The sequence below is a fragment of the Blennius ocellaris genome (assembly GCF_963422515.1).
Source record: "Blennius ocellaris genome assembly, chromosome: 8".
In the NCBI taxonomy this organism is placed as follows: Eukaryota; Metazoa; Chordata; class Actinopteri; order Blenniiformes; family Blenniidae; genus Blennius; species Blennius ocellaris.
Genome location: NC_137657.1, coordinates 10,430,568 through 10,443,744, shown reverse-complemented (window position 1 = coordinate 10,443,744; position 13,177 = coordinate 10,430,568). Strand labels below are relative to the sequence as shown.

The following is a 13,177-nucleotide window of genomic DNA, read 5'->3' as shown; positions in this document are numbered from 1 at the left end:
AATGTAACTTCTATTCATGCATACAATCAGTCAGAACATAAATAATCAATCAACCTGTCAAGGACACATTTAAACATATGACAGAGGGATGTGTCAGAACATTGTACGTTGCCCATGTATATGCGCGCTAAAACCAGGTTAGATAAATGATAAAGCATATGACATAAAAACAACAATATAAAAACGAATTAAAAAAACCCCACTATAAATAAATGATGTCCTCTCGATAAAATCATTTAAAATGGCTGTGGTCTGCATTCAGGAGCTTAATAGCAAAGGGAAGAGGATGTTAAAACCTCAAACAAGATGGAATAAATAATTAAATATAAACATGTACAAGACTTAACTGTGATTATAGGCATGGAAATAACAGAAAAAAACTAAAGAAAACACCGTCACAATGTTCAGGGCCATTTCATATATTACAATCCATTTAAACTTTAATTTATGTACTCGTACGTCTTTGTACTCGAACAAAGGAAATTACTTGGCCATTAATGTCTCTTTCTACGCCGTCACGTCGCTCACTCACTCTTCGAAGGCTTTTAAACGAGCGAAATGAAATTGGTTTTAAACGCATTTGAAACGCCATCATACAACATCATACGACACCCGGACTAATTTCCTTATAAACCGCGCGGCATTCAGAATGACTCCCACCGCCGGAGGAGAGGCTCAGTGCGCCTCCTCGTCCCGCTCCATTCTGCACAGGAGTCTAATAATAACCGGCGGGCAGCGAGGTGGATGTTAAACCGGGCTCCTTGAGGCTGAGTGACAGCAGGTCCGGCATTATGCAGATGAGCGGCTGCTGCAGCTGCGGCAGCGGCTCCATTAGCGCCGTGCGTCTGTCCGCTCTCGTGAAGGCACGCGGCTCGAGACTGCACAATCACGGGAGGAAAAGACAAATAAAAAAACAAAAACCAAAAAAAAAAACCTCGCCGTAACCCGTTAAACCTTCGTTCACTCGGCAGATTTTAAGTTTATTGTCCACGTTAAGAGGAGACGGGCAGATTTTCGAAGTAGCGGCGCTTTCTGCGGGCATGCGCACAATGCGCAGCACGCGCGCAGACCCCTCCCCCCACGCGGTTAGTTAAGCCAGCGCTCTTTCAAAACGCTCAGTTTAGGCAAAAGAAAACAAGACTCCTGGCCGATAATAACCCGGCAAAGTGGCACTTGACAAGTGTTCTGGTGCTTCTATGTCGTGCGCGGCCACCATGTTGTGTTGCAGGGCCGGTGTTGCCGTGCTGCGCCTGGTTTGGGGTTTACACAGACCAGGCTGTAAGTAGGTCGGGCTGGGTTTAAGCGGCTTAGCTACGTCAGCCTAAGCTGGGAGGAATTCATCCAAAGCCCTCCGCGGTAGGCGGGGGCCTAAGCGAGGCTGGCCTAGTTAAGCCTGATTCTTATTGTGTGCGGCACTGCTTGTGTTTTTTTTTGTTGTTGTTGTGCAACCCAGCCGAGAGGGAACCCAGGAGTAGTGTCTGGATCCATGCACTTGTTAGTCATAGCTTATGTGTGGTTCAGAGGAGAAGGAGAGAGGAGGGAAGTCACATGAGACATGTGCGAGAGTTAGGCCGGTTTTAGTGTGTCACCGTGGACCAGGAGAGGAGAGCAGCAGGGAGAGAGGTGGGGAGGGCGAAGGAGCCACAGAGCCGAGTGTGGTCACTGGAGGGTGACAAGCCACAGGCCTGACTTGGTCTGTGGGAGCTGGCGATGCTTCAAGATGGAGAGCAGCCCCATATTTCTGCCCAGCATGGTCGGTAAGGCTCGCTCCTCCAACTTCACCCTCTCCGAGAAGCTGGACCTGTTGAAGCTGGTCCACCCTCACATCCGCATCCTGGAGGAGCACACCAACAAGCACGCGGTGATCGTGGACAAGAACAAGTGCTGGGACACGGTGGCCGAGCAGTACAACGCCCTGGGGGGGGACAGGCCCCACCGCACCGCCCAGGGCCTGAGGACACTCTACAAGAGGTTGAAGGAGACGGCCAAACAGGAAGTGATGCTGCGGAGACACGCCCAGCCGGAGTACCGGGCCAGCATCTCGGAGCCAACCAGGAGAATTATGGAGATGATCCCTCACCTGTTCCACCACGTGCCCTTCCACGATAAGGACCACGCACTGCGCAGGTACAGAGCAACGTATACCTACGAGCAGAGAGACATTTAAAAAAAAAAAAACAAGACGTCACACACAGCACATTGAGTAACTTCTGCAATTTTTCAGATTAGAAGCTCACGGCCCATCTTTATATTCAGCAACACGGCAAAATATTGAATTTTCTTTTCAGGTTTTCTCACATGCGGAAAAAAAACTGTTATGGCTAAAAAAAAGTTTGTAAAGATAAATTAAAAGATTCTTGACCAAACAACATAGAAGGATGTAAATGATACATTTTATCCCCTGTGTAGCAACTGCTTTGATTTATGATTAATCTACTCCTATTAGTCACCTCAGCCCTTAATTTGCTATACGTTCAGTGTCATGAACAGAAACCGCAAGACATTCAATGTTACCCAGATGTAGACGCTTTGTAAAAAAAAAAAAGAAGCTTTTTAAACCCTCCAGGTTCACTCCTTTTTATCCCTTTTCCCGTTTGTAGATTAATATACAGCAAGCACAACTCCCCCACTGAGAATCCTGGCAGCAGCTCCTCCCTGGCAGGACTCCAGGATTATTCAGCAGCTGTCCCGAGTATCCCCCACAAGGTGGTCCAGCTGGACCCCGAGGAGGACGTGAAGCCACCGCCAGACCTCGCCATCCTCTCCTCGCACCCGGCACAGGCGGTGGACGGCGGCCAGGACCAAGAGGAGGAGGAGGAGGAGCAGGACTTGGGCAGCATCCACGATTACGAAACCTCCCCGTCTCCCACCCCGTCGTCCGTCAACATCCCCCTCTCAGCCTCGCCGCTGCCCATACGCCACCTCTACCCCAACCACGTCCAGCCCCACCACGAGCTGGACAAGCCCCTGTACCTGGCGAAGGAAGAGCTGGAGCTGGTGTTGGCCAATCACAAGAAAGTGGCCCTGTATCTGGAGGAGAAGAGACAGGGGCTGAAGAGGAAGCAAGACCTGGAAGAAGAACTTCTGCGAGCCAAGATTAAAGTAGAGAAACTAAAGGCTGCTCGCCTTATGCACGGGCTGCCTCTATAACACACACAGCTTGCGGCCAGTGTTGGAACGGGAGAGGCTCTGAGGAGATCAGAGTTTGTCAAAATAAGCTGTGGAGCAATCGCACTTGTCAGTTTTCTGTGTGACGGCAGTGTGAGAGCTTGATTTACTTCCGGAAACCTAGTGCCTCGTACAGATACCAATAACCTGTGTGCTTCTAGCAGGATAATACAGACCTCTGCTGCCATCAGACTCTTCTTTCTGCTTCACTGTTAATAATGCATCATCATTCCGCCGTGTGCTGACAGCGGTTGTGACAAAGCCAGTAGAAACTTGACGTTAGTGACGCTGCGATAGGCCTACCTGGGTACAATAAATGTGAAAAGTCCACATTTTGGAAGGGAATGTATGGGGTGTTGACTGACATGTACCTTGCTGGTGTGTTCTCTGGACCATTACAATAGTGTGAAAGGTCTTTATGATTCAACAGAGATGACAAATACATCACACGTTTATTGTAATGATCGGTAAGTATTCTGCTAATTTTATAGTAAAAAAAAAAAAAAACAGCCAATATTCAATGTTTATGAATAAAATGAGATAAATTCAGCTGACATTCCTCTTACATGATCACAGTCAGCCTTTATCAGTTTTTTTAATGATTTATTAAAAAAATTTCCCCCACTTCATTGGAAATTTGCAAGATTTGAGTGCAAGTTCAGTTTTTTTAAAAGCCTTAACTTAATTTTTTTGTTCTCATGAAAAAAAAAAAGTCAGGCGAGGAAAATCAGGAATTCGTTAGCTGTTCAGTGTTTTGGTCAGTTTGGTGAACAGGAAGGGTGAACGTGTCAGTTCTTGATGTTATTGCTATTTAATGTAAGTGAGTGCGATACTGATTGTATTGTTGTTCAACAAGTATTGTCAGTTTGTTTTACGGTTCGTTTACATGTTCACACATTTTGATTAAAAAAAATACAACAGGAAGACATTTTACTGGTCTTATGTTTATTAAAAGCTCAATACGTCTTTTCATTTCATCACGTGTGCTTGATATTCCTTAAGTGTTGATTATTCAAACACAGATGACATTTGCGATATAATTTTTTGCAGGTCTATTTCTATGCAACGTATATCTATGGTATTTCGAAATGAAGCTGACAGCCTTCCTTCTTTATGTCTTGGTTCAACAGTGACCTCTGCTGGCAACTTTTTGAACTTTCACCTGTTTTTTTTTTTTTTTTTAATGTTTGTTTAGCCTCTGTGTTTGATGTGTTCCAGGGTTGAAGGGTCGCCCTCCGTTGACTCGCGGGTCTCCTCAAACACCGCAGCCTCCTGCAGGAACAACCTCCGGCTGCAGTCAGGATGAAGCGCGCTACTTCAGCGTTATGTGGTGCAAAGCCAGTAAGAAGAAACATAAGCGCTGGGAGGGCGATGCAGTGCTGGTGACAAGAGGACGGACTGTCACGCTGAAAGACATGGAAGGGAAAGATATTGGAAAGGGTGAGGCAAAGACTGTTTTTTTAACGAACGCCTCAAATGCTTTCTCTCACATCCAATTGAACACCAGTGTGTGACATCGTCCTCTCCGCACTCCGTCTTTGCACGTTTGTTTTGTAGGCAGTGGCTACAAAGTGTCTCAGTTGGCCTCGCTGTCTGACGGCGAGACTCTGATGGTCGGCGGGAAGGAGGTGGAGGTGATGGGGATCATTTCTGCCCAGGACTTTGCCAAGGGCCGTTGCTTCCAGGAGGTTCAATCTGAGCAGGAGTCGGTGTCACACACAGGGTCCGCTGCTCCTCCTCCTCCTCCTCCTCCCCTCAGATGCTTGGCATCCAAACCATTCTGTCCACCAACCATGTTGGGTAAAGCAGAACGTCCAGCAGCCCGACCAGAGGAAGAACACACCTGTAAACCTCGACATGACCCTCTGGCGCCTGGTAGGTCAACTCCATCACAAGTACGGCTTGTCACAATATTCCACACATGATTTGTTCTTGACATTATGGTTTGTGTTCTGTTGTATTTTTTTGTTTTTTTCATGGAATTGCCAGGTTTAATCATTTAAATAAAAGTGTAGTTTTCTGTTTTAACTCTACATGATAGGATGTGTAATCAGGTAGTCTTCTGGTTTTGATGCTAAAATGGTATTTCCAGGTGCTCTGGTGATGCCTCGTCCTTCTGCCAACCACCAGTGGTCCAACAACAAGTCGGGCCTTCCAGTAGTGGACGTGGTCGTGGATCCGTACCTGACCACCCACCTGCGGCCACACCAGAGGGACGGCCTGCTCTTTCTCTACGAGTGTGTTATGGGCATGAGGTGACACTGATTTATTTTTTTTCAACACTGTATATCATCAAATTCTGTCTTAAAAAAACTCTTTTAGAATCCTTTTTTTTTTTTACCCAACATCTAGAAAAGAGCTCACAGCTTTTAAGATAATTGTCATTGATTCATTTGTGCCTCAGAGCTGTCGGTCGCCATGGTGCAATCCTGGCTGACGAGATGGGTCTGGGAAAGACTCTCCAGAGTGTGGCGCTGGCCTGGACGCTGCTGAAACAGGGGCCGTATGGCGGGAAGCCTGTCGCTAAGCGTGTCCTGGTGGTCACGCCAGGAAGTCTGGTGCAGAACTGGTCTGCAGAGTTTAACAAGTGGCTGGGCTGCGAGAGGATCAAGGTTTTTACAGTCGATCAGGTGAGGGAAGGAGCAGCGAGATGAATTCTTATATTCATTTTCCCCATATTCACCCGGTGGTGAAGTCATTTATTTATTCTATTATAATATGCCGCTTTTTTGCTTTACAAAACGTTTTTGCTCAAGCTTGATATTAAAATGTTATGACTAATCGTACCGTGTATAACGTCTTGAATTGATTGCGTATGTTTAGGACCACAGGATGGAGCAGTTCGTGATCTCCCCTCTTCACAGTGTTCTGGTGATCAGCTACGAAATGCTGCTGCGCTGCCTGGAGCAGGTGCTCTTCCCTTTTATCTCGCAGGATTTCTTGAATAAATCAATTCACATAATTCATTTAACTCTTGGTCTCGTGGGTTCTTTCGGGCTTCAGGTGCAGAAAGTGCCGTTTGGTCTTGTGATCTGTGACGAGGGTCACAGGCTGAAGAACAGCAGCATCAAAACCTCCTTGGCCGTCAGCAGCCTCAGCTGCAGCCGGAGAGTCATACTCACAGGTGAACGAGAGGGAAACCATTGATCTTTGTTCTGGTTTCAAGGTTCTGATAGCCCGTCTCTTTTAAAGGCACCCCAGTACAGAACGACCTGCAGGAGTTTTACGCAATCATAGAGTTTGTTAATCCAGGGATTCTCGGGTCTTCCACTGGGTATAGAAAAGTGTATGAAGAGCCGATCTTGCGCTCCAGACAGCCGTCCTGCACCGAGGTGACGCCATTTCACCTTTCTTGCCCCATATTGGAGCGACCTTACCTGGTGTTTGGTGTGGATGTCACACCTACTTCTCTGATACAGGAGGAAGGAGTTCTGGGGGAGGAGCGAGCGGCCGAACTCTCCCGCCTGACTGGAACGTTCATCCTGAGGAGAACGCAGGAGATCATCAACCGCTACCTGCCCCCTCGTCTCGACTGGACGCTGTTCTGCGCGCCGTCGCCTCTGCAACAAGAGCTGTACAAACACCTCCTCTGCCACCGAGTGTTCAGGGCCTGCCTTCAGGGAGCCTCTCAGACCCACACACATCTGGCCTGCATCACCGCCCTGAAGAAGCTCTGCAACCATCCTGCTCTGCTCCACGTCACCGTGAAGGTCTCACTTCTATGTCTCCTGGTGGCACGACGATGTCCGCCTGAAGCAGTGATTCATCAATGCTCCAATAATTTACCCCGAGATCCGCATGTTTGTTGTTAGTTTGGATTTCACCTTAACTTAATAGTGATTACTGTGTCATTTGCAGGAAAAAGCCCACAGTGGGTCTGTGGAGATGTACGAAGGCCTGGCAGACGTCTTCCCAGAATCCTATTCGTCAGGCACGTTCAACGCCGCCGACTCTGGAAAGCTGTTGGTCCTTTCAGATCTGCTCGCTGCCATCAGACAGCTCAGCCCTTCAGACAGGTCTGTGCAAATGTTCCTATTCTGTGCCTTTGAACCAAAACAAATCTCCATCTGACAATACACACGTACCTCTGCAGGGTGGTGGTGGTGTCAAATTACACTCAGACACTGGACATGCTCCAGGACCTGTGTGCACATGCTGGTTACACCTTCTGTCGACTGGATGGACAGACACCCACGGGCCAGCGGCAGCGGCTGGTCGACGGTTTCAACAGTCCTTATTCTCCCAACTTTTTGTTTCTGCTGAGCTCCAAAGCCGGCGGGGTGGGACTCAATCTGATCGGAGCGTCTCACCTGGTGCTGTACGACATCGACTGGAACCCAGCCAACGACATCCAGGTAACGCTCAAGCAGAGCTCCACCTCTGGAGTACCGTTTTATTTCTCCCAGATGTTGGTGTTTCACATTCAGACCAGTCAGACCACAAATGATGAAGAAACCAGTTCCTATGTAAACTGTTTAGATTGTTTAAAAGTTAAGATATTGATGATGACGTATCTGTTGATGTGAAACTGTGGCGGTTGTTGGGAATACTGAAGCACAACATCAAGTGGAGTTTGTAAAGACTTGATGCATAAATTTAAAGGTGAAAATGCTTCTCAGCTGTGGAATCACCTCCTCTGACAAATTGGGTCTTGTGAAATCAGTTACGTCTTAGATTACTCTTCAATGATCATTTTTCTAATACATTTCTTTTTATTTTATGATGAACGTTTCTGTCATTTTTAATTCTTTTATTGAAGTAATTCTTTGTAATTTTACCGCGTTGTCTCATATTTCACTTTGAAGGCTCTCCCACATCCTGTGCATGACATCTTTCCTTTTTTTTGTTTATTTGTCGTCAAATCTTCTCCCTTTCCTGTTTGAATAGTCTGATTAAGTTAACTTCAGTTCATCTCTGTTTTTGTAATTTGTGCTTAAAGGACTTCCTCTACTTTTTTAAAGGTGGACTAATTATTGGTATTTACAATCCTAAAATTACGCTACTCTCAAATCCAGTAGCCACACGGGAGAATAACAAAAATAAGCGTCTAACACCAGTCACTTCAGTTTGGCAGCTCGTCCTACAAAATTAGCTGTGACATTTTTAGAGCATATTATTACTATATTATTTAAAAATTAAAAATCAGATTATGTGCAGCAATGTGTTTTGTTTCATCCTGATGCAGACGCGAGTTCTGTCAGGTGCAGCACATATGCCTCCAGCAGATGGCGCTGTCCGTCCTGCATGTTCATTCTGAACTCCAGTTGACCTTTCTGTCCTGTGTCCAGGCCATGGCTCGGGTCTGGAGAGACGGACAGAAGAAGACGGTGCACCTCTACCGCCTACTCACTGCAGGCACGTATACCTAATTAAAAACATGACCAGTAAGGAACGTCGGCACGTTTTAGAAGCTTTTACATCTGACTTTGCGTTGCTTCCCGTCAAGGTACCATCGAGGAGCGTATCTTCCAGAGACAGGTCTCTAAACAGGGGCTTTCTGGGACGGTGGTCGACCTGGGGAAAGGGACAGAGCACGCAAGTTTCTCCATCAACGAGCTCCGAGATCTCTTCAGCCTGTCCGACACGCCCTCCCTGACCCACGACCTGCTGGGTTGCGGCTGCGGTATGGACGGTACGGTCAACGGTAGGTCTCACACAGTGTCCCCTGTGCACCAGAACACTTGGTCGCATCGACTGACACGTATGTTCACTCACACGCTTCTCTCCTAGACGTTTTCGAGGACGAGGAGCAACTTGCTGACCGGCCGTGTCAGCTCGGTCGCCACGGCGACCGCAGGGCGGCGGCAGGAGCCACGCAGAAGCACCTGAGCATGTCGGAGCTCATGCGGTGGAGACACTTCTCCGGTGACACGCAAACTTTCTCAGACCCGTACCTCGATCACGCACGAAGCCACATAACATTCGCCTTCCAGACCACCGTCTCCCACGCGACTACGTAAACTCCAAGTACACGTTTGTCTCTCGGCTCTCTGGGATTTGTCACAGACGAACCAATGACTAACATTCAGCGAACGCTGTGTTTAACAATTTCTCACAACGGTAACGTTTTCGTCTTGTTTCAAATGTAACTGTTTGCGAAGTTGTGTTTATTGTCCAAAACATTTTTGGGGATTTCATTAGTTTTACCTCTGTTATTGACCGTCACAGCCTTATTAAATAAATGTAATTAAAATGGGCAATACTTGTTGTAGAGTCATTATTGGATGCCAGATCACTGGCTGTGGGTGTTTGGTGACGGGTATTGCTTAATATCGGACCATAAAACCGCCGTATTGTGCGCCCATCTAGATTAAAGTCCATGTACTGAGTGGGTGGACGGGTTTGTACTTTTCCCAGTCGGAATGGTGAGAATGTATACAATCAGCCGTACAAAGAACGAGTTTACAGCAGTCTTCATCCTCTGTATCTCTTCAGTAGCTGAATCCCCTCGTAGGAGAATGAAGACGGTGAAGGACGAGTGCGTTTGGCCTCAATAGTTGCCCTTTAATGTCACAGTTTATACAGTTTATACAATGGCCGTACATATCAGTACCCATTGATAGTGTGCTGGGTGGTAGATGTGGGCCATACTGTGATCTGTGGCGGCGTGTTGATTTGGATAACGCTGGTCTGTTCATGCTCCTCGACACAAAGCGGCTGCGTGGGAGTTACAGCATGTCGTGTGTCCCTGAACGCTGGTTCACATATGATTTGTGTTCAGGTTTGTCGGATTCACTGAGCTACCGTCTCCAGACAAATGGTGTATTCACTATTTACTGGATGATCAAAGTTGTGCGTGATAGTTGGGCAATGGTGTTGTGTAATAAATGGGTCTGCGTGATGTTAAACTGTTAAGCATATGACAGTCGTGGGTCCATGGCCGATACTTTTTGTGTGCTGGAGGCCCTGTGGCTATCATGCAGTTACTTAATGATTCTCTCTGGCCCAGGTATGATTAATAAGAGCCCTCACAGTTATTACACAAGAATTTAAAGTCTTGAGCCCCCTGTGACCTTTAATTATTGCATAATATATTTTCTATGTGGATTTCAAGGTTGGCCTCTTGAGAGCCTTTTTATATTTACCGTAACATTAAAAGCTGAGGCTGCAGACAAAGTAGCTGCTACTTGAAGCTGTGATCAGGTCTAAGGTAATGGGGGTTTCCACACTCACTCAAGCTGAGGTGAACCATTTAGTTTCTGGCTACATTACAGATTAGTCTCGTGACAAAGTGCGAATAGTAAAAAAGGCCCATTACCGTGTCTGTTTCAAGGATATTAAAGTGTTCTTCTCTTATATAACATGTTTGTACAACTCCCAACAGTTTCAAAGTGCTCTGCATGATTCATATTCAAACACATTCAAGCACCAAAAGCAAATTTTAGCATTTGAGGTGCAATTTGGAGAAAACTGCTTCGCCTTCAGACGCTTCGTAACATGGATAGGTGGAGGTGGGAATACAAGCCCTCTGTCATTACAGCAGCGGCTCAAACCTGTGATCACTCTCTCATATATATATATATATGCCTCAAAAGCAAATGGGGAAAAGATTTTGTAGGAAAGACGAGCTGGTGATAACATACTGGGGTCAGAGCTTGTTGACGACTTCTTAATGTTCCTTCTCTTCTCTGTCTAACGCCTCTCGTCTCGTCTTCAGCTCTCGACACCGTTTTGAAAGTATTTCATTATACATTAAAGTATGTTTGGCTATTTGGCTTGATATTGACGTAAATGAAGCGGTTACAGGTGTAGACGCTCATTTCATGAGGCCACACGTGAGGAATTCTTCCTCTGACGATTGTTTTAAAAAAAGATTGTATCCCAGTCCACTTGCAGGGTCTTGACTTCATCTCAACCACCGTACAAAGTCCCAACAGGCCAGGAATTGAAGACATTTGCTTGAGACAGAAACCTGTGGTGACTAAGCAACTGTCACCTAGCAACCTTCTCCAGCTCCTGACCCGCACTGTGCCATTTGTTTTGTTTCACATCAATTCCATTTTATGCCACTTTTTTTTGGGGGGGGGGGGTTGTCGTTTTTTTTTGTTTTTTTTGGGGGTGTCATTATTGGACACGTGCTCGACAGACGAGTGCCACTCGTTCCAGCGAGGTATTGATCTAAACCGCAGCCTCTCGGGCCATGTGCTTGTGACTGCGTGAGCTGGCATTTGTCTGCCTGCGTAAAGCTCTTAACAGCCGTCATCGGACAAACTGCCAATCCCTCTCTGAAGCCGATTCTGGCTCGACAGCCCAAAGTTCTGAATATGGATTGAATGAACGACTCCCCACAGCTGGAGTGGGGGAGGAGAAGGAGGGGGGGGGGGGAGTGCAGTTGTTTTTAAGGAGACAGATTGGAAGTTTATTCCATGTGATCCTGGGACCTCTGGATGATCCAGATGTATTAACGTTGGTGTTGGCATTCACCGAGGCTGCAGTTTTTTGTTTTTTTCTTTTTCTTTTTCATTCAGTATCAGGGAGAGACATTAGGAATATTAGATGATATGAGGAACATGTGCTCTGTGTTGGCCGCACCAGTCTGACCTCACTTCAAGTCTCGGCAAATGTATCTGGCTGTCAAATGTTTGACGTTCACGCCCCAATCATCCCACGCCAAGTGAAACGAAATTAAATCTAATAGTTGAGAGTTTTCTGCAGTCTAGATAATGACGCTGATTACGCTCATAAACTTGCTACGTCTGATCCCTTTGTGAGTCATCTCTCCCCCGATCTCTTCATGGATCATTTACAAGGCAGGAGATATCCAATCGAAAAGTTTTGCGGGGCCGTGAGCCGACTCCACTTCGCTTCATAAATTTCATTGACAGGGTCTCAAGGTGCAGCCTTGTCGGGGTGGTGAGATAGCTAAAACGCTGGTGTAACGCTGTGCCACCGGGTGTGAAGAGGTTGGGATGGTTGGGAGCAGAAACGGAAGACAATGAGGTTCCATCCACTCCATGTTGTCCGAACATTTAAAGCGTAAAATGTTTGGAAACCCGTAAACCACATTATCTGCAGTGCATGTTACTGGCTGGACCTCAGTCGGCTTGAAACAAAAGTGGCCTTTGGCTTGCAGTTCGCGTTGGGCCGCTTCCACGTGCATAATGTTCCTTTATGATTATTATTTGATATCAATTCAAAGGGAGAAAAGAGGTCACTCCTCTTTCTGTTACTGTCTCCATTCCGCCATCAACATCACCCTGCCAATCTGCAAGCAGCCACAGTACAATCCCTCCCTCTAGCCATCCCCTCCTCATGACCCTGGTCCCGCTCCAGCACTTAACAAGGATTTAATGTCGCCCAATCATCTGTCCTGCAGATCAGATCTGAGCTGTAATACACAGCAGCAGGTCCCACAGATGAGGCCGTGGCCCTGCGCAGTCGTCCTGAAAAACAACAGTTGCCCAAAAAAAACAAGGAAAAAAAAACCGAACGTAATCCCACAATTACTGTAATAACCCTCCCTGTGTCCGGTGGCTCATTCTCTCTCACACACAAAAGGGTTTTAGCAGATGAAAATCTGATGTTTACGAGCTGAATGAGTGCGTGATGTGAGGCAGGGTCTCTGTGGTCATTCACAAAACGCCAACTGGTGGTTTCCACCACATTAACACTGTCCTGCTGCCAGCAGCTTTTCACGCTTTTCATTCAGGAGTTTCTGCCTGGAAACCACACCGAGGATATCTTCCAGCAGTAAAGAGCCACCGTGCGTGTTAGTGTGGGTTTTGGAGAAATCGAAACACCGTGGCCTCAATGTCTTCAGCTCCACAAGTGATTAATCCTCAGTCTATTGTAGACGAGGCGTGTTGATTGTTTGATAAAACAGCGTTATCAGTGTGGAGCCACACCTTGAAAACGTCGGCGTTTCACCCACTTCCTGTCACTTTAATGTGAGTGCAAGTGAACATGTGGTGCCTGCAGTGATATTCTACAGTGCTTCATCTCGGTCGGGGGTCCCGGAGTATCCTGACGAGAAACATGCAAACTCTACAGACATTTCTGGCTCAACATA

General features: G+C 46.8%; 1 protein-coding gene across 1 annotated transcript; it reads left to right on the top strand.

Annotated features, from left to right (window-relative positions):
• Window positions 1–1,720: 1,720 nt before the first annotated feature.
• Window positions 1,721–9,128, top strand: rad54b (RAD54 homolog B; the record flags this gene model as incomplete). The annotated part of the gene is made up of 16 exons (XM_080501335.1): window positions 1,721–2,127; window positions 2,601–3,140; window positions 3,243–3,261; window positions 4,395–4,608; window positions 4,726–5,043; window positions 5,261–5,423; window positions 5,573–5,798; window positions 5,992–6,078; window positions 6,172–6,292; window positions 6,361–6,500; window positions 6,588–6,878; window positions 7,027–7,184; window positions 7,262–7,523; window positions 8,457–8,527; window positions 8,619–8,812; window positions 8,899–9,128. The coding sequence occupies 16 exons, from the start codon at window positions 1,721–1,723 to the stop codon at window positions 9,126–9,128; spliced, it is 3,441 nt and encodes a 1,146-aa protein (XP_080357461.1).
• Window positions 9,129–13,177: the final 4,049 nt, after the last annotated feature.